Source organism: Cherax quadricarinatus, chromosome 34 (genome assembly GCF_038502225.1).
Source record: "Cherax quadricarinatus isolate ZL_2023a chromosome 34, ASM3850222v1, whole genome shotgun sequence".
Taxonomy (NCBI): domain Eukaryota; kingdom Metazoa; phylum Arthropoda; class Malacostraca; order Decapoda; family Parastacidae; genus Cherax; species Cherax quadricarinatus.
Window position 1 is genome coordinate 15247104 of NC_091325.1, and position 19881 is coordinate 15266984.

At 39.3% G+C, this 19881-nt stretch overlaps 1 protein-coding gene across 2 annotated transcripts in view; it reads right to left on the bottom strand.

The window, feature by feature from the left end:
• Positions 1-3162: 3162 nt before the first annotated feature.
• The window catches only part of LOC128693630 (uncharacterized), an 805124-nt gene continuing 788405 nt past the window's right edge, over positions 3163-19881 (bottom strand). Inside the window, exons 12-15 of one of the 2 annotated variants that reach the window (XM_070091191.1) lie at positions 17005-17124; positions 13300-13370; positions 6961-7883; positions 3163-5213 (exon numbers count right to left, since the gene is read on the bottom strand). In XM_070091191.1, the coding sequence (XP_069947292.1) occupies positions 4141-5213; positions 6961-7883; positions 13300-13370; positions 17005-17124 (2187 nt within the window). In that variant the 3' untranslated portion in view covers positions 3163-4140. Of the gene's footprint in view, positions 5217-6960; positions 7884-13299; positions 13371-17004; positions 17125-19881 lie in introns of both variants that reach the window. The other variant, XM_070091190.1, reaches the window with a different exon arrangement.

Here is a 19881-nt window from a genome sequence, read left to right on the forward strand (position 1 = left end):
TGTGTTGAAGATTGTGGTAAGTGGCAAACACAGCATATCCGCTCACTGTCTAAGGACCCACAAGGAGATGTCCGGTTCCATTGCCTTTGAGGTATGGATGTTCCTTAGCAGCTTCTTCACCTCCTCCTCATTTGTATGCATGTCATCCAACATTTGTTGGTATATTCCTTGCTGGTGTCCCCCTCTGTTCTGTCCCCCCAGAGGCCTTCCTGTCTCCACTGTAAATACTTCCTTAAATCTCATGTTGAGCTCCTCACATACCTCTTGATCGTTTCTTGTGAGTTCGCCACCTTCTTTCCTCAGCCTTATCACTTGGTCTTTGACTGTTGTCTTCCTCCTAATGTGGCTATACAGCAGTTTCGGGTCAGACTTGACTTTCGATGCTATGTCGTTCTCGTACTGTTGCTGGGCCTCCCTCCTTATCTGTGCATACTCGTTTCTGGCTCTTCTGCTAATCTCCTTATTTTCCTGGGTCCTTTGCCTCCTGTACCTTTTCCATTCTCTGGTGCACTTAGTTCTTGCCTCCCTACACCTTCGGGTAAACCAAAGACTCGCTTTGATCTTCCTATTATTTCTATTTCCCTTGGGAACAAACCTTTCCTCTGCCTCCTTGCACTTTGTTGTTACATATTCCATCATCTCGTTTAATGATTTTCCTACCAGTTCTCTGTCCCACTGAACCTCCTGCAGGAAGTTCCTCATCCCTGTGTAGTCCCCCCTTTCATAGTTTGGTTTTTCCCATTCAATTCCTGTTACCTTCTCCACTTGTAACTCTACTACATAATCAAACTCAGAACCACGTGATCGCTAGCTCCAAGGGACCTCTCGTAAGTGATGCCCTCAATGTCTGAACTGCTTAGTGTGTGTGTGTGTGTGTGTGTGTGTGTGTGTGTGTGTGTGTGTGTGTGTGTGTGTGTGTGTGTGTGTGTGTGTGTGTGTGTGTGTGTGTATGTATGTGTGTGTGTGTGTGTGTGTGTGTGTGTGTGTGTGTGTGTGTTTGTGTGTGTGTGTGTGTGTGTGTGTGTGTGTGTGTGTGTGTGTGTGTGTGTGTGTATGGGTCATACATAGGTATTACATTCACGGGGAGTTCTAAACCCATAGGGATTATATTATATTATTATATTTTTGAGGGAAGCCCTTAACCCTTAGGAGTCATTCAGCTCGTGGAACAATGAAAGGCAATCTGACCCTATCAAAGCAGAAGGAAGATATGTCCATTTTATTATATCAAGAGCCCCTCACCGGCATCAAGGCGCCTCTCTAGAGGGGTCAATACACCTCTGGGTGTATCGTCACTGCCATGCTTGAGAGTTTGTTTGTTAGTCTCACATCCTTGGATGAAGAGCCCTTTACCGGCATCAAGGTATCTGAACCCTTTCGAAGAGAGGGGCAGGCCCTCAGACTACGCTTGCATATCCTTAGAAGACACTCTGAGACAGTACGTACTATGAGACACTCAGAACGTACTATGAGACACTCATAACATACTATGAGACACTCAGAACGTACTATGAGACACTCAGAACGTACTATGAGACACTCAGAACGTACTATGAGGCACTCAGAACACACGGCCTTGAAACCCTAAGAACACACTGGGAGATCCACAAAGCATTGTATTATAGAATCTGAACGAAATGAACATTTTTAACAGTTCAGAATTATATAATTCAATATCCATTAATTATAATGAAGGCCATACACCATACAGTCATTTTTAGGATTATTACTATTTCTGCTAAACAATTTTTTTCTTATATGAGAAATATTACTAACCACTTACTTTATACTTATATTTACCTTGTTAGATGCATTATAAAAACTTAACCTAATTATATATATTTTATTATATATCTATATATATATTTATATATATAGGTAAAAAATTCACACAACAGTCATGTACATCTGCTAAAAAAATCATATTTTTTGCTGTGTTTATCACTGCAGTTGACACACCTGTTAATTTCTGCATAAGAGATGCACAAGTTACAGTTGACACATTTCATTCATTTTTGAGTACTTCTGTCTCCTTTAATTACAATGGCAGGCAGTCTTCATTACCTCTGTACATACGTCCTAACAAACATCAGTATTCATATATGCATCCTAATTACAATATCTGTCGTCCTGTGGCACCTTAGTGTATAACTCACTAAGTGTCAGCACCTCTTTATAATGTATTTACAGTAACTGTTTTATGTAGTTCATTTATAAACTATTATAACATTTCCATACCTTTCTAATTCTCATTTACAGTATTTAGTAATCTTGAATACCTATTTACAAAAAATTAAGAGTACTTAATTTTTTTTCATTACCTTCAAATAAGATTGTTAAAAAAAAGGTCATAACACCAACAACATCTAGTGCCAGTGTCTCACCACATCACCTGTAAACATTAATACCTCTATATTCTCTTAATTGCTACACCAGTCTGGCTTCAGTACCCGTTTGAGCTGTGACCCAGCAATACCTGTTGTCACTCTAACTGCTGCTCTGGTTTTCACACTTCAGATCAATGTACACTAAATATTACCGACTCTGTGCTTACCCCCCTCCCCACTACCCACTGTTTAGGTCCCTGGTATTACTTTTGATTTATAATTATTAAAATTATTTATGTCCTTCCTCCTGGTTTTGGAGGATATAAGAAAAAAACGAACTATAACCAGATAGTGTTAGCGTGATACTGTCATGGATATCCTCTACAAACAAGTTAAGACAGTATTGTGCGCATATGTCACTATCTATAGATGACCATAAAATGATCTCGTATGTAGTATGTACTCACTATAAAACAATGTGCAGAACACATCATTACAGGAAGCTTGGAAGGTTCTTTCTATACATTTTACCTTGTCTCTTTTCTGAGAAATTATTTAGCGCAAAATACTATTTTTTTTATGTACAGTATTTGATTATGATTCTATTTATTCATAAAGACATTATACTCTAGATAAAGTATTTTTTAACTAGTAATCATATAAATTATAATTATCATAACTAAGAAGAATATACACACAGATAATTTAAATATTTTCGAAATAGGCCAGGAATTAAAGATTCTACTTATGTGATATTACCTGACTTATTAAAGCTAATAATACCAACACTTGAACACAAAATAATGAGCTTATTATGCTGCTCAGCAAGAAAATAAAAAATAAATGCAAATTCTGCACTATTTTGTTTTGCAATTTTGAAATACTGTTTGCCCAACATAAAAGTGTGCTGCTGTTGGTTCTATACACATATGTATACAAACTTTGGGATGAGTCACTCAAACCAAGAAAATTGCCTAAAATTATTACCTCGAGAGAGAATGAAGACTAGATACATAGTTTTATTTCTCCGCTGAAAGTGAAGAACTGGAGAAAGTGGCCACCGTGGTGGCTTTTCTTACACATTACAATGTCCACGAGAAAGTCAGTGTCACAAGGGCAATAACAAACTTTCATGTGCATAACAACGTCCGGTATTTTTAAATTGCTTTGAACAATATCGTCTAAAAAGCACAAAATCAAAGTGATTCAAAGTAAGCGCATTTTATTCCCAAGATGTATGTACAACTGGACAATTAATCATTATGGCAGAAAAATGTCGCTAAATTCCAAGCAAACTTATGAACTAGGATACAACAGTAGCATAAGAAACAAGCATGCCCGCAGTCGCTGCTTCTTGTCTTTAGAACCGTGATGGGCGATGGAGAGTTGCAAGGTTAAATGATGAATGAGTGTTATTGACTTGATAGAGTTTTGTGCCTGCGATGTATGAGAGAGAAACGAGAGAAGCAAGGCAGATCACACTCCCAGGGCTGGCCAGGAGCTCAGGGAGGCTCGGTCAACTCGTCAAAGACTTTTCTTCGTCTCTGCCACCCTCTTTCTGTTAGGATACTGAGGAGTATTTTGTCCTCGTGTTCTCTGGGTGAAGAGCAATCCATCAGGGACTGGATATTCGTGTTTCCAGCCCTGGCACAGCTTGTTAACTAATTGGAGTGGAGTTGTAGTCTTCCTTATGGGAGGTACTGTCAAATAATATCCGACATCTAGCCCCGTGTTGCCTGTGGCTTCCTGAGAAGGGGCTGCCATTATTCCTGGCATCTCACCTGTGTGATGACTCTCACCTGTGTGATGAGTCTCACCTGTGTCTTCCCTCAGGAAGTTCTCGGGTTGAATGCCTCTCCTTTGGTCTTCGATGTTGGCTCTCGGCATGCCCAGTCGTTGAAAGGTAAGTTGTTCTCCTTCTTCTTGGTGGCATTTTGTCTTCTTCCATCTTCTTATGACGCTCTATTTCATCACGGTGGTCTTCTGAACGCATGTCAGTATCACAACCCTTTCCTCTATTATCACCACAGTATGTCTGTAAGTGCATTTGCTCATAACTCTTGAAAGGTATTCTTTCCTCTCTTCTGTCTAGGGGCAAAGATTGCAATGGACCATAGCTCCTTTCTGCATCAGTTTTGCTTTGTTGATGAAGAGAATGAAGAAGAGGAAGAGGTGTTGTGCAGTACCCGCTTATAGACTCCACTGGTCCTGTTCTCTCTGTCACAGTATCAATGAGACGGTGACTCTTCGCTCTGTGTCTAGGGGTAATGTCTGTTTCTTCCGATCCTCTTCTGCGGTCTTGGCTAGTTTCCCTCTTTCTCCTTCTTGTGTATTTTGGGTAACCTACTCGATCTTCAGGTTTAGGGTAATGTATCCCTTCCTCCGAGGAATCTTGGCTCTTCCTGGCATCCAGATGATCTTGCGACCGTGACCTCTGCCGCTTTTTCCTTTTAGGGGTAGTTGACACATCACCCTTGATATTCATTAATCTCACCTCTTCCCCTTTTCTCTCTCTATTATTCATTCTTGAAAGCCTCTGTCTGTACATTTCACTCTTCTCCTCTCCTCGCCTACTCCCACCAGCAACAAGTCTGGCGTCACCGGCAGGAAGAGCGTGTTTCCTAGCATCGCAAAGCTCGATAGTGTCCCCTTCGACGTCACCCATAACGTTCTCCAGAGATCTCCTTTCCCACTTCTCGCTTGATACTTCCGGCTGGACTGCTCGCTCACGATGGGGCAGCTTAGAGAGCTGCCGGAGGAGGGCATCCCGCTGGGACTCTGCCTGACGAAGTCGGGCCCGTAGCTGTGTCTCAGAGTCCTGCCAGAGCTGCCACAGGTCAGCTTTGGTCACGTGACGCAGGTGGTCCGAGTTGACCCTCTCGCGACCTGCTGGTGAACAGAGAGATGGTTTGGTACACTCTTATGTTCTGAATTACATTACCATAACATGGCGAAAATAAATTATCAAAATATATTCCACATGCAACTCATCATAACTCATACGCATTTAGCGCATATCTTTGTTATAATGCTCCTACTACTAGTAATAATAATAATAATAATAATAATAATAATAATAATAATAATAATAATAATAATAATAATAATATAATAATAATTTCTTATTATTTAAGACAATGCTTCTACAAATAATATTCTTTATCTAAAAAGTATTATTCATTACGTTGTTACTAACCATATTTTTTTTCACTTGTAGCTGCACTGTTCATGGCTTATGATATAGGAACTCCTTGCAAATTATAAAATTTGTGGGAAACAGTAAATTCGAAGGGGCTATACAGTGTCTTGGGGATAGAAGGCAGTCTGGTTTGATCAGAGGAAGGATTATGTTTTATTTTATTTACAAATTTCTAGAACTCTTGGATATTCAGCAATGAATAACCGAACTTTTAAAAATGCTCCATTTTTAACATTAAAATTTTTTACTATTATCATCACCTTGCTACTATCGTGACCACTTCACTTTCATATTACATAAATCACAGTTACGAAGGTAGAAAACTATTCAAAGTATATTTTTCATAGTCTGCAATTCTTATCCATAATTCCTTCAGTGTCTTTGGCCATAAGTATCGGCAAATTTAGATTAAAGGGGAAATATCCTTACCATTTATGCGACAAAATGCTGGGTTCTAAGTCAAGAAAGTGAGTAGTTGGAGAGAGAAGATGTCCCCTACATATAGGTATAAACCCTTGAAATGCCACTACGTTAAAGTGACCCAACACTGGGGGTAAAATATGATTCGAGGAAGGGAAGCATAAATTTATTTCCTTGAAGTAAGAGCCCTTCAGCAGTATTAAGACACAACCTTGAAGGGAAATGCTAAACCTTGCTTTTGATCTGAGAAATATATATCACATTGCAAAAAGCTTCATGTATGAGAGTGTGAACTTTTGTGCATGTATGTATGTGTGTAGAAGTACATATATACAGAGTATGTGCATGGTTACATACGTGGAAGCTCCTTTCGGTGTATTTATTTATACAGTATATACAATATATACAATAAGTGTACACAGTAAAAGTATATACAGTAAGATATTACAGTGGAACTGATTTTCTTTACGTACTACCGAATTCTATTGAAAAAATTAATAATTAAACCAATAATTAATACTGCTTTGTTAAAATATTGTTTTTGATATTAACAAATTCTTATAATTTACTATTAACATTACTACAATTAAAACAATTCACGTCAGACTGCTGCGGTACTCAAAGGTCACACATCACTTGGCAAATCAAAAACAGTCGCCACCCTCACACAGCTTTATGCAGTGCAGTTTCTCGTAAATGCGATTAAAAAAAAAAGAACGTGCATCGAAAAATTTAATAACACATACTACGAAGGCCTTTTCACGGCTGTTTAAGTTTAGATTTACTTTTATATGCATCTGAGAAAAATGGCCATAATGACTCACTGTTATTGTAAGAATATTACACTCATTGGGAAGCATAAAACACGTAGCTGTCGTACAGCTCTAGGGAAATAGAAGATAATAAGACTTGGTCAGAGGAAGCGGAGGACAGCTCTAATTCCCTGGATCAAAATCCCTTCAACAGCATCAACTGAACCCTGTATAAAGGATATTTAAGCAGCAGGAGACGTACCAGGGGACAAAGCAGCCACCAGCTGGAGAGACCCGGAGGACCTGAGAGCTGCCTGCTGGGAGAGTGGTACCAGACGAACTCCCTCATACCTCTCCTCCCCCGTCGCCCCTCCAGTAATGTCGTCTATGTCGTCCAGAGACCTGGTGCTCCACACAACATCGCCATGGGGGTCCGAGGGACGTATAATTCCTGGGGAAGGTACTACTGATGGCGATTTTGTAAGCCGAAGGACAGGTGACGGTAGCTGCAGGATGGGATTCGGCACACTTCCTCTGTGACGGAGACCGTTGGCAGTGCCAGCCATCACTGGGTAGGGGTCTCCTAAAGTACTTTCCCTCACACTAGACGCCGCACTGCAAGGAAAACAGCTGCCCTCGGCTGCCCTCCGGGCTTGTCTGGTGCTGTCCTGCCTCTGAAGGCAGTTAAGACAACCTCCCGAGGTTTTGCGGCTGTTATTCTCTCCTTCTTGAAGGGAGCACGAGCACGCCTCACACTCCCTCACGCTCCCCTCAGCCGCTGCTCTATATGCCTGAGTGTCTTCCAGCTGCTGGTTGAGGCTGTTAGCTTCAAATACCTCTTCAGGATCACTGACTCTGAGTATAATGATCCCCGAGCTGTAGTCTTCTTCTCTAACCTCCTCCTCCCGGAGGAGATCTTTGGCCGCCTCCGGTTCCTGGGAGTCCAAGGGAAGGGAGCTGTTAACAACAATGATGCCCTCAGAGTCCTCGCGGGGGTCGGGGCCAGGGATGTAATCGATAGTAATAGGGGCGGGGGAGGCAGCAATGGTGCTAGAGAAAGGTGAGGGTGGAGCTGGGGTAACTTCTGGAACTTGGGAAGGGGTCGAGTCCCACTTCTTGGAGTCTCTGGTCACGGTGGTGGTAATTGTCATGGGCACCACGTCCTCCTTCTCCGCCTTTTGTACTCTGCCGAAGTAAACTGTAGTTAGCACGTATATATCTAACCAAACATCTGTCTACTCATCTAACTACTAACTCATTTAACTGTATTACCGGTATACTTCAAGGCAACTATCTGAATACTCATTTATGTATTTATCTACTGATACGATCTCCAGTCTTTTGATATAATAAACATGACTTATCTGTTATACTGACTACACTATTCTTTATGAATAACTAGAACATTTATGAAGCAAGTCTCATCTTAAACACATTTGTTTAAAGGGAATTAATACTGTAGAAAATCATGTTTGTAAATGTACTGGATCTAAGCACATAAAGGAAATACACAATCGTAGAAAAACCTTTCACTGTGACAAAGTCTCCCTCCGTGTCGAACTTTATCGGGTTAGAAATTGACTTGACATAGCTCTACACAGAGCGAAACTTTGACCCAATAAAACCTTGTTCTGTCAACATGACTCAAGAAATCGTAATGACACGATTGCAAATAAACCATACCCCCGGCCGGGATTGAACCCGCGGTCATAGTCTCAAAACTCCAGCCCGTCGCGTTAGCCACTAGACCAGCTAGCCACAATAAGATTCATCCAACTAGGTATATTTCTACACCATAGGAAAGTTAGCACAGGCACCTCTGTGACCACAAATGCAAGTTTTTACAGACGAATCTCCAGCTAGCGTGGCCGTGACGAACTCTAGCTCAAGTCCCTTCACTGCCGTCAACATGACTCAAGAAATCGTAATGACACGATTGCAAGTTGGATGAATCTTATTGTGGCTAGCTGGTCTAGTGGCTAACGCGACGGGCTGGAGTTTTGAGACTCTATGACCGCGGGTTCAATCCCGGCCGGGGGTATGGTTTACCTTGTTCTGTGCTTGTTCTTTTCGTTTTTGTCTGTGAAATATAATTTGCCGATAAAGTATATAAAATTGTAAATAATGAGATCTTACTGAAACTGTTATTTGACTGCTCACTTTTGAGAACAAATCAGCTAGACATTTTTTCAATCAAATAGCGAGTATCTTGCCCCCTCAGCCGTAGATGTCGCGACACAGGATGTGCCCAGGATGCCAGAAATAAATGATAAGACGGGTAATAATAATAATCAATTATTATCACATGTATGTAAAACTGTAGACCTTTCGTGTAGGGTGGATGCTTGATCATCCGTCTGCTAATTGCGAGAACAAAGGTGGGAAGGTATTTCATCAGGATGGTGAGAAAAGGGTGATGGTTGCGGCCTCTCCAGGGTGAGAGAAAGAGAGAGAAGTATTCTGATGCCAGGGTCACCAGAAGCAAACTGTTAATAGATGATCATATGGCATTGCTTGCAATCATACATTTTTATGTGATGGGCTTCTGACACGATCTTCCTGCATTGCATCCCGTAAATACGTAACCAATCAGTGACTTGTCATTCGCCTCAAAGAGTGGTAGAGGCTTGATTCCCCGACCACTAATCGCGGCCCGGTCTCTGACCAACCAGGCTATTGGTTCCCTTGTATTTATGCAGATGTTATGTTGTCAGATCAGAGATATTCTTGTCAAATAAAAATTTTTGCTGTGAAATGAAAGATTTTTTTTTACCAGATTAATGCTCTTTTTTTATTAAATAAAAGATCTGCATATGAAACTCAAAATACTGATTGAGTCACAAAATACTGATGGCGACACGAGGTCTCTAATCAGGTCTGCTGGTGGATCAGGAACTTATGAACCAGGCTGTTACTGCTGGCCGCATGCGTCCAACGTAAGAACCACAGCCGGCTGATCTAGAACTGATTTGAGGAACCTTGATTACCTTACTCTTATTGTGTTCTCTCAGTATACTTACGGCGCCCCTGTTTTTCATTAAGGGATATTTTGCCAAGCCTCTTTGGTTTCGTAGGGAGTAATTTCTGTGTGCATATTTGGAACCATTTCCTCTAGGATTTTCCTAATGTAAATTAGGATGCCTTCATTCCAAGGAGTACAGGTCAAGAAACTTCAAACGTACAACAATATTCCAGCCTGAAGAAAACAAGTGAAATAAAGAGAACTATTACTAACTTGTCATCCCTTGTTTTAAAGGTTCTTGTTATTCATCCTATCATTTTCTTTGTGGTTGTGAAGGTAACACTGTTCTCATTTATGAAGAACAAACTCTGACATTATTCCTCCTAAGTACTTCGCATTAATTTTCCGTTCCATTGAGTGACTGAAATTAACTTTCGAATCAGTTCGAGTTTTTGTTTCCTCATATTTTCCAAGCGGAGTAACTGAAATTTGTCCTCACTGAACATCATTCTGTTTTCTGTCGCTCAGTGGGAGACTTGGTATATATCCGGTTAATGACTTACTGTGTCCTAAATAGATACCCTCTCATATATATTCTAGTATCGTCTCAAAGGATGATACGGTGATAAGATTGATGGCCCAATCTATGTCGGATATGAGCATGAGAAAAGTATGGGGGTGATTACTGTGTCTTGGGGAGCAGAGCTTTTCACTGTGGCAACCTCTGACTTAATACTGTTTACAATTACTCATTGCATTCTGTTTGTTAGAAAGTTTGCAAAGGTCTCCAAAAGGCAAGACAAAAGAAAGAATTTAGAGATTTTCCTCAGAGCTCTGTGAGATGATCCAGCTCTTTAGACAAGTCTGGCCAAAATGGATTCCCAGTTAAACGAAACATACTATAAGATTTATCAATATATAATGCTGAAAATACGAAAGAAATAGCAGAGAGACAAATTAACGTTTTACAATGAATTCCTTAATTATTATTATTATGATTATTATTGTTGTTGTAGGGGTCATACATCGCTTAGGGAGAGGGGTAACATTCACCTTCGATACTCCCTTGGCGGAGAATGGGTTCAATTCCTTTAATTCCTTTAATCAAGACTTTCCCCACTGGCATCAAGGCACTCCTCCCTTGAGGGTTGCAATGTCTCTACTTTATATAACAACAACCCTTTGCATTTTATTTTAGCTATAATTTAGGAGCGTGGAGAAAGCAATGATGAAACTTGGACCGCTGATCTTGCGATGCATAGACTAACAAGTCTTTTCCGATGTTGTCTGTCGTTCTCCGTTTTTTGTTCGATATTCGGGACATACTTTATGTGCAGCATAACCTGGATAATTTCGATGTCAAGTGAATCTGACCGAACGTAATCCTGCGTGTGTAGAGAAACTGGTAGAAAACTAAATTGATTAAACATCAACGTGACTTAAGAGGACAGGATATATGTGTAATACAAAACCGTACTGTTTGTAGTAGTAGCAGTAACAGTAGTAGTAGCAGTAACAGTAGTAGTAGCAGTAACAGTAGAAGTAGCAGAAACAGTAGTAGTAGCAGTAGCAGTAGTATACCTGGAGAGGGTATATTACTGCTACTACTACTATTACTACTACAAGTATTACGGCTTTGTATTACACATATATCCTGTTCTCTTAAGTAGTAGTAGTAGTAGTAATAGTAATGGTAGTAGAAGTAGTAGTAGATGCAGCAGCAGCAGCAGCAGCAGCAGCAGCAGCAGTAGTAGTAGTAGTAGTAGTAGTAGTAGTAATAGTAGTAGTAGTAGTAGTAATAGTAGTGACATTTACAGATCACGTTAATCAGCGGTCACTCTGTGCTCATAGCCATAAAAAAATGTACATAAACAACACACAACAAAAACAAGGATACAATTAACAAATAACAAAAGCCACTAACATAAACACTCAGTACAAATAATTACTTTCACACCATGTTAAAACAACCAAGATTAGTTAAAATCTTCATTAAATTATTAATGTCATAAAACATTCTGCTTATAGTAACGAGGATAAAACACAGGCATCAACATTTCTTTTGTGAGAACATTAACATCTGTGTTGAACTTTATCAAGCCACTGACTTGATAAAGCTTTACGTAGAGCGAAAAGTTTTCTTAATTAAAGGTTAGAATGTACATGTTTTTTTTTTCTTCATGAGGCTACTTATACACACAAAATGCTAATATTAATTCTTCTTGTAGGATTTTCTTTTTTTTTAGTGACACATAATATACAACACTTCAAATTTTAAAAGTATTTGTGTGCTAAACGTTGGAGGTACACACACACACACACACACACACACACACACACACACACACACACACACACACACACACAAACCTCGACCCCTGCAACCTCAACTAGGTGAGTACACACACACACACACTCACAATGGATCAGGGAATACTTGTCAGGAAGACAGCAGCGAGTAATGGTACGTGGCGAGGTGTCAGAGTGGGCACCTGTGACCAGCGGGGTCCCACAGGGGTCAGTCCTAGGACCAGTGCTGTTTCTGGTATTTGTGAACGACATGACGGAAGGAATAAACTCCGAGGTGTCCCTGTTTGCAGATGACGTGAAGTTGATGAGAAGAATTCACTCGATCGAAGACCAGGCAGAACTACAAAGGGATCTGGACAGGCTGCAGACCTGGTCCAGCAATTGGCTCCTGGAGTTCAATCCCACCAAGTGCAAAGTCATGAAGATTGGGGAAGGGCAAAGAAGACCGCAGACGGTGTACAGTCTAGGAGGTCAGAGACTACAAACATCACTCAAGGAAAAAGATCTTGGGGTGAGTATAACACCAGGCACATCTCCTGAAGCGCACATCAAACAAATAACTGCTGGAGCATATGGGCGCCTGGCAAACCTCAGAACAGCATTCCGACATCTTAATAAGGAATCGTTCAGGACCCTGTACACCGTGTACGTTAGGCCCATTTTGGAGTATGCGGCACCAGTTTGGAACCCACACCTAGCCAAGCATGTGAAGAAACTAGAGAAAGTGCAAAGGTTTGCAACAAGACTAGTCCCAGAGCTAAGAGGTATGTCCTACGAGGAGAGGTTAAGGGAAATCAACCTGACGACACTGGAGGACAGGAGAGATAGGGGGGACATGATAACGACTTACAAAATACTGAGAGGAATTGACAAGGTGGACAAAGACAGGATGTTCCAGAGACTGGACACAGCAACACGGGGACACAGTTGGAAGCTGAAGACACAGATGAATCAAAGGGATGTTAGGAAGTATTTCTTTAGCCACAGAGTAGTCAGGAAGTGGAATAGTTTAGGAAGCGATGTAGTGGAGGCAGGATCCATACATAGCTTTAAGCAGAGGTACGATAAAGCTCATGGTTCAGGGAGAGTGACCTAGTAGCGACCAGTGAAGAGGCGGGGCCAGGAGCTTGGACTCGACCCCTGCAACCTCACCTAGGTGAGTACAACTAGGTGAGTACACACACGTACACAGTCCAGTATCTATCGCCCCGGCAACGGTAGCAAGCTCCAAATTTTCAGAGAACAGCGAGAATGGTTATCTTAAGAGAATGTTATGCAGGGAAGGGCACGAAGAACAAGAGAACAAGTGTTCTATGGTCAGTTTCTCACCTTCTAATCTCCTGGATCATCTCGAAGAACTGCGCTTTGCTTTTCCTCCTCCTCCTTTGCTCGTTCTCCTTCTGTCGAATAAATTACCCATTACAAAATAACACTATGTGAATGCAGTTATAAGTATAAGGTGGAAAATGCAAGATTATTATGAATATAAAAATATTATTACCGTTACTTAATTATTATTATTATTTAATATAAATATATTGTTACTGTTAATTATTATTGTTAATATAAATATATTATTACTGTTAATTATTATTAATTATATATTATGATTACTACTTAATGTAAGTATATTATTGCTGTTTATTATTATTATTATTATAAATATATTATTACTGTTAATTATTATTATTATTATTTAACATACATATATTATTATTGTTTATTATTATTATTATTATTATTATTATTATTATTATTATTATTATGATGATGATTATTATTATTATTATTATTATTATTATTATTATTATTATTATTATTACTATTTATTATATTTATGAGGATGCGCTAAATCCGTTAGGGCCACACAGGCCCTGGGGAGTGGGAGGTAATCAAGTTTGATTCAAAGATGACAACGGGTGTTCTCTAATCACTGGACTGAGAGCTCTTCTTTATGATTCAAGATCATTAAGGCGGTTCCTTGATGATGTTGAATCATCAAGGTACCGCCTTGATGATTCAAAATCGTCATAAAAAACACTGTTATATTATTCATGCTTATCGAGGATGGTACCTTGATGCTGCCTCGGATCAAGCCTAATGATTGCCTCCCGTTCCCCAGGCGCTGCATGACCCCCTCCAGGTTTGTTACATCCTCAGTTTTTTTTTTTACCTCAGTGGTTGTCTTTCACGAGGGAAGAACGACCCATTAAAGGATGAAACATTCACCATCACTCATACAACAGCTGCCTCGCCAGAAGTGAGCGGACATCACAAAGCAAATGGTCATACGAAATACAAAATCCTTATCCGTCCTTCAGGGAACAGGTACCTCCAGGACTCAAGTCTAGCTAACCAGTTTCCCTGAATCCTTTCATAAATGTTACGTTATTTACACTATAGTAGTACCTAAAATCCCTTAAACCATTTATCTCCAATATAGTAAGAAAATGTTCTAGCCCCTGTTAGACATTCCATCCAGCCTTTTCTGGGACGACCTTTAGCCCTCCTTCTACTCCAGCTTTATGTAACTTTTTTCATGACCCTATTCTGCTCCATCTTCTCTAAATGCCCACGTCACCTCAACAATCCCCCCTGTCTGCCCTCTCATTTTCTAATTTGTAAACTTTGAATTCTTAGCACAATGTTAACACCACACATTGCTTCAAACATGACGGCCTCACTGCCTCCAGCTTCCTAGCATCAATGTTTAAAGACTAGTTAATGCCTCCAGTGAAAAACCTCTTTCCCTTGACAGAAATCTTAACAATCCACCGACCTATTTCTCTTCTTTTAGTCTATGCGTTACCTAGTCTCTCAAAGGTTCTTTTAACGATACGTTCATTCCCAAATATCTAAACACAATCACTTCTTTTATTCACTCTTAGATCTGACATCCAATTTTTCATAGTTGAAACGTGTTGTTTAGGCTACGAAATACAATGAAAATATTAATAGCTTGATTTTTCATGCATTTTTTTACATAATTATTATTCAATATTTCATAATTCCTGCACTTAATTATCTGCGTAAATGAAAAGACTATTAGAAAATTCTAATAAAAACATTATTATACCTTTAAGATTCTAAGGACCATAATATTATACAAATTTAATCGATTATGATTTGCATGCAAATTCAGGTGAGACGCCAGGTATCTCAGGCTAATGAGGATTATGAAATTTGTTAATCATTTATAGCCTGGAGAGGCGAAGCTAATTACCAGTGATATCTGGACGTGAGTGCAAGAGATGTACAGTGATTGCAGTTACTTCTGGACATGGATATAATGTGGTATAGAGCAATAAATAACTAAAAGAGGTTTGCGGATGCAATAACTAGTGACGAGAGTAAATACACTGAGATGAGTGTGGCTGTCAGAGTATGTACACAGAGATGAGTGTGGCTGTCAGAGTATGTACACAGAGATAAGTGTGGCTGTCAGAGTATATACACTGAGATGAGTGTGGCTGTCAGAGTATGTACACAGAGATGAGTGTGGCTGTCAGAGTATGTACACAGAGATGAGTGTGGCTGTCAGAGTATGTACACAGAGATGAGTGTGGCTGTCAGAGTATGTACACAGAGATGAGTGTGGCTGTCAAAGTATGTACACAGAGATGAGTGTGGCTGTCAGAGTATGTACACAGAGATGAGTGTGGCTGTCAGAGTATGTGCACAGAGATGAGTGTGGCTGTCAGAGTATGTACACAGAGATGAGTGTGGCTGTCAGTGTATGTACACAGAGATGAGTGTGGCTGTCAGTGTATGTACACAGAGATGAGTGTGGCTGTCAGTGTATGTACACAGAGATGAGTGTGGCTGTTAGTGTATGTACACAGAGATGAGTGTGGCTGTCAGTGTATGTACACAGAGATGAGTGTGGCTGTCAGTGTATGTACACAGAGATGAGTGTGGCTGTCAGAGTATGTACACAGAGATGAGTGTGGCTGTCAGTGTATGTACACAGAGATGAGTGTGGCTGTCTGTGTATGTACACAGAGATGAGTGTGGCTGTCAGTGTATGTACACAGAGATATATATATTAAATATATATATATATATATATATATATATATATATATATATATATATATATATATATATATATATATATATATATATATATATATATATATATATATATATATATATATATATATATATATATATATATATATATATATATATATATATATATATATATATATATATATATTAAATAACAAAAAGGCATAATACCGTGACTGGAACAATAAACAAATAACCCGCGCATAAGACAGAGGGAGAGAGAAAAGCTTACGACGACGTTTCGGTCCAATGTGACTTTGTAAATGTTCCAAGTCGGTCCGAAACGTCGTCGTAAGCTCCTCCCTCCTATGTGCGAGTTATTTGTGTAGAGTTTGATTTATTGTATTCTCCCATTCTGAGGAATGGGTGGTAATAAAGGTCCTAAAGGAGAGGCCAATTCCGATTCCACAGATCAAGTACTCTTTATCGCCAATGAATTCTCCCACAGTGAAAACGTGAGCTAACAAGGTTTTAAAACAAAGTTTTTGCTTATCCAGGTTATCCATCAAATCGTCTTTTAACATAATTACGTTGCTAAACCTAGTGAGGCTTTAGCCATTCTTCTGCTTCAGAAAATGTCACCTGCAAACTTTGGAAATTGCTCTAAATTTTTCCATCCTTTACTAGACTGTAAAAATGTCCAAGAACTTACCATATGTCAAAAACTTTGGGAAAGCCTCTCATGCGTTTGTCAGACTTCTGAAAAGTCACAAGATCGTGGTATTTCCTGGACTTCCAGGAAACTGGTCGATATCCTAACATTTCACAAGCACTTGAACTCATCTTTTGCTAAATTAAACTTCTGGGTGAGGCCTTATAATAACATTATAAAAATCAGATAAACTCTGAAACATGAGAAAATTAAAGGAAAAAACATCGCTGAATTACCATCGTCAAGACCATTCCAAATACAAATCTCCCATGATCTTACAACAGTTGGGAAACTCCTAGGAAATATCTTACCCTTTTAACAGATTTTTGAAAGAGGCCCATGATCTGGCCTGTACGAAGATTGTTGACCAGTTCCTTGGCTGAGTGATGGGGGGATACAAGCTCCACGCAGTTGATGAACTTGTACAGCTTCTGTGAGGCAACATTAACATTAATAAAGAGTAGAATAAAGAACACCGTCTCTGTAAAAATTCATCATTAACCCACAGTTTGGAAATATAATCTAGTTTATACTTCAGTCCGTCTCCTACCATTATCAAGTCGCATGAAATTAAATGATTTCTTTCTTGCTAATGGCTCAGGTCTAGTTTTCTATTTCAATTTCTGGATTAGAATTAAACAGCTTCAGAACAACATGACAGCAGAAGCATACTCACAACAGAACCTTCTATACAGCCACATCAAAAGGAAGATAACAATGAAGAACCAAGAAAGGAGAAGAGCTGAAAAGTAATGGACACGGAGGTCTATGAGGAAATAACAAGCCTTTAGGAAAGACGTGTGACACCTGAGAGGAGAACATATGGAACAGAGCACGGAGAGTGGACATCAATTTCAGGTATGGAAAAGAAGCTGTGAGCAAACTGCATATAATCAAAAGCATTACATATTACAGAGATGTCTCCCTGGATTTTAAAAGAAGGAGCAGAGAAACTGTTAATCTCTAGCAAATATCTGTTCCATATTAATTGAGACGAGACACTCCAGAAATTTGAAAACAGGCAAATATCGCTTTAATAATAATAAAAAAGGTACAATTAACACGACTGAAGACAGGTAAAGACTACAAGAGTCCAAGTATAGACTGCAAGAATAATCAAAGAAGTTATTAAAAATTAATTCAAGGAAGTGCCGCTAGGGCATTATAATCAGATCAGGAGAGAGAGATAACCAGATACGGAATAAAAATAGGGGACACAGGCCATAAGCCACAGAGAAGGGAAAACATTATTATAGATTAACCCACAGGAAGTACAAGATTATTAATACTAAGGCAGGAGAGAGACAACCGGATAAGGAGAAGAGACTGGTAAACAGAGGGGGATGTGAAATGTAAAGGTCACTAGGTAAAGAATTACGCCAATCATGTCACCCGAGGCACACATCAGCCTGATAATCATAGCTGCATATGCACATCTAGCAAACCAAAGAATCTTTCATAACACTATATATGACGTGTACCAAATGTAACATGCAAAATATAACTTGTGTAGCCCCGCCTCAGTGAAGCAAAACAAATAAATAAATAAATTTTACAATCTAACAGCCAAGGATGAGATGTGTACACAAATAACTCGCACATAGGAGAAAAGAAACATATGACGATGTTTCGGTCCGACTTGGACCATTAGCTAGTGGCAAAGAAGCGTCAGGGAAAGGTAGCCAGTTTATATTGAGCCTACGAGATACAGAATATTTAAATTATTATTATTATTATTATTATTATTATTATTATTATTACTATTATTATTATTATTATTATTATTATTATTATTATTATTATTATTATTATTATTATTATTATTAAATATTATAACGATCTCGACGCTTCTTGTAGCATCATGTGATGGTAGTATTTTTAAACTGTACTATCTCATGATTTTTATAATTGGTGCCATATTTTGCGTCATATTTTTCTATTGTTATATATTTTCAGTTAATATATATTTGTTTTAGTTTTCCCATGGCGGTGTGTGTGTGTGGGCATGCAAGAAGGAAAGACTTGGGTATAATCACAAGCATCAGTCAAACTTCTTCGCTAAGAAACTCATCAAAACTTTCTCACTAAGAAACTGCATCACCTCTCCCTCTCGTAAATAAGGGAGAAACTTCTTGTCTAAAATACTTCTTCAACAATTCTCAATGAGAGAGAGGAAGAGAGAGAGAGAGAGAGAGAGAGAGAGAGAGAGAGAGAGAGAGAGAGAGAGAGAGAGAGAGAGAGAGAGAGAGAGAGAGAGAGAGAGAGAGAGAGAGAGAGATAGAGAGAGAGAGGAGACATATAGGGGAGCCACTATTGACCAGATTAACGTGGGGTTGTTGAAGAGATGGCCAACTTCTGCGGTGGAGACATCTGAGATTACTTTGCAGGGGCAATGACCAGAGGTGGATGAAAGGCAAGAACAGCAGTCGTTGACATCACTACATAACACAAGATGACCAGGACAGCAATACATGGAGAAGTGAACAGTTATACAGAGCCTGAAAGAAGCAGCAGAAACAATGAACAGAAAAGGAATTCTGACGAAGAGAAATTTTGATGATAAACTGGCTCAAGGAATCAAAAAAATGAAGAGGTAAATTCATGGAGGTAGTAATAGAAAACAATAGGAATCAAAATAGCGACGTTACAGCAAGATTGCGAGGAAAGGATGAACCAGCAAGACTGGATCTGGTCTTTTAAAAGAAGTTTAATTATGTATCTAATGGCTAATGATGGAAACAGCACAAATGGGATAAAGCCAGTGAAGAGAGACTATTGCAAAGGTAGTTACACAGGAAATTAAATTCCTATCGTAGGTTAAGTCAGAAATAGGGAAGGAAGGCAAGACAATGCACGAGATAATAATATGGTTACACAAAATATTAAGAAAGCCTCAGACTTTTCTACCAGAAAGGTGGAAACGGAATGCGAAAAACATAGAGCTTATAGCTTCCAAAAATGCATAGTAATGCAAAGGTTAAGAGTAAAAGAGCATGGAAAACACTCAGAAAAAGGAGGACAGAGAAAAGCAGGAAATCATGCAGTAGAGCTATGACCAACTATGAAATGATAAGAAGGGAAACAGTGACAATTCGATATTTACATATGAGCAAAGGTCAAAGTAAAGCTGAAGATGATGCATATCCTCAACACTGGGAAGATGAGAGTAAAGCACTAGGTAATAAGAT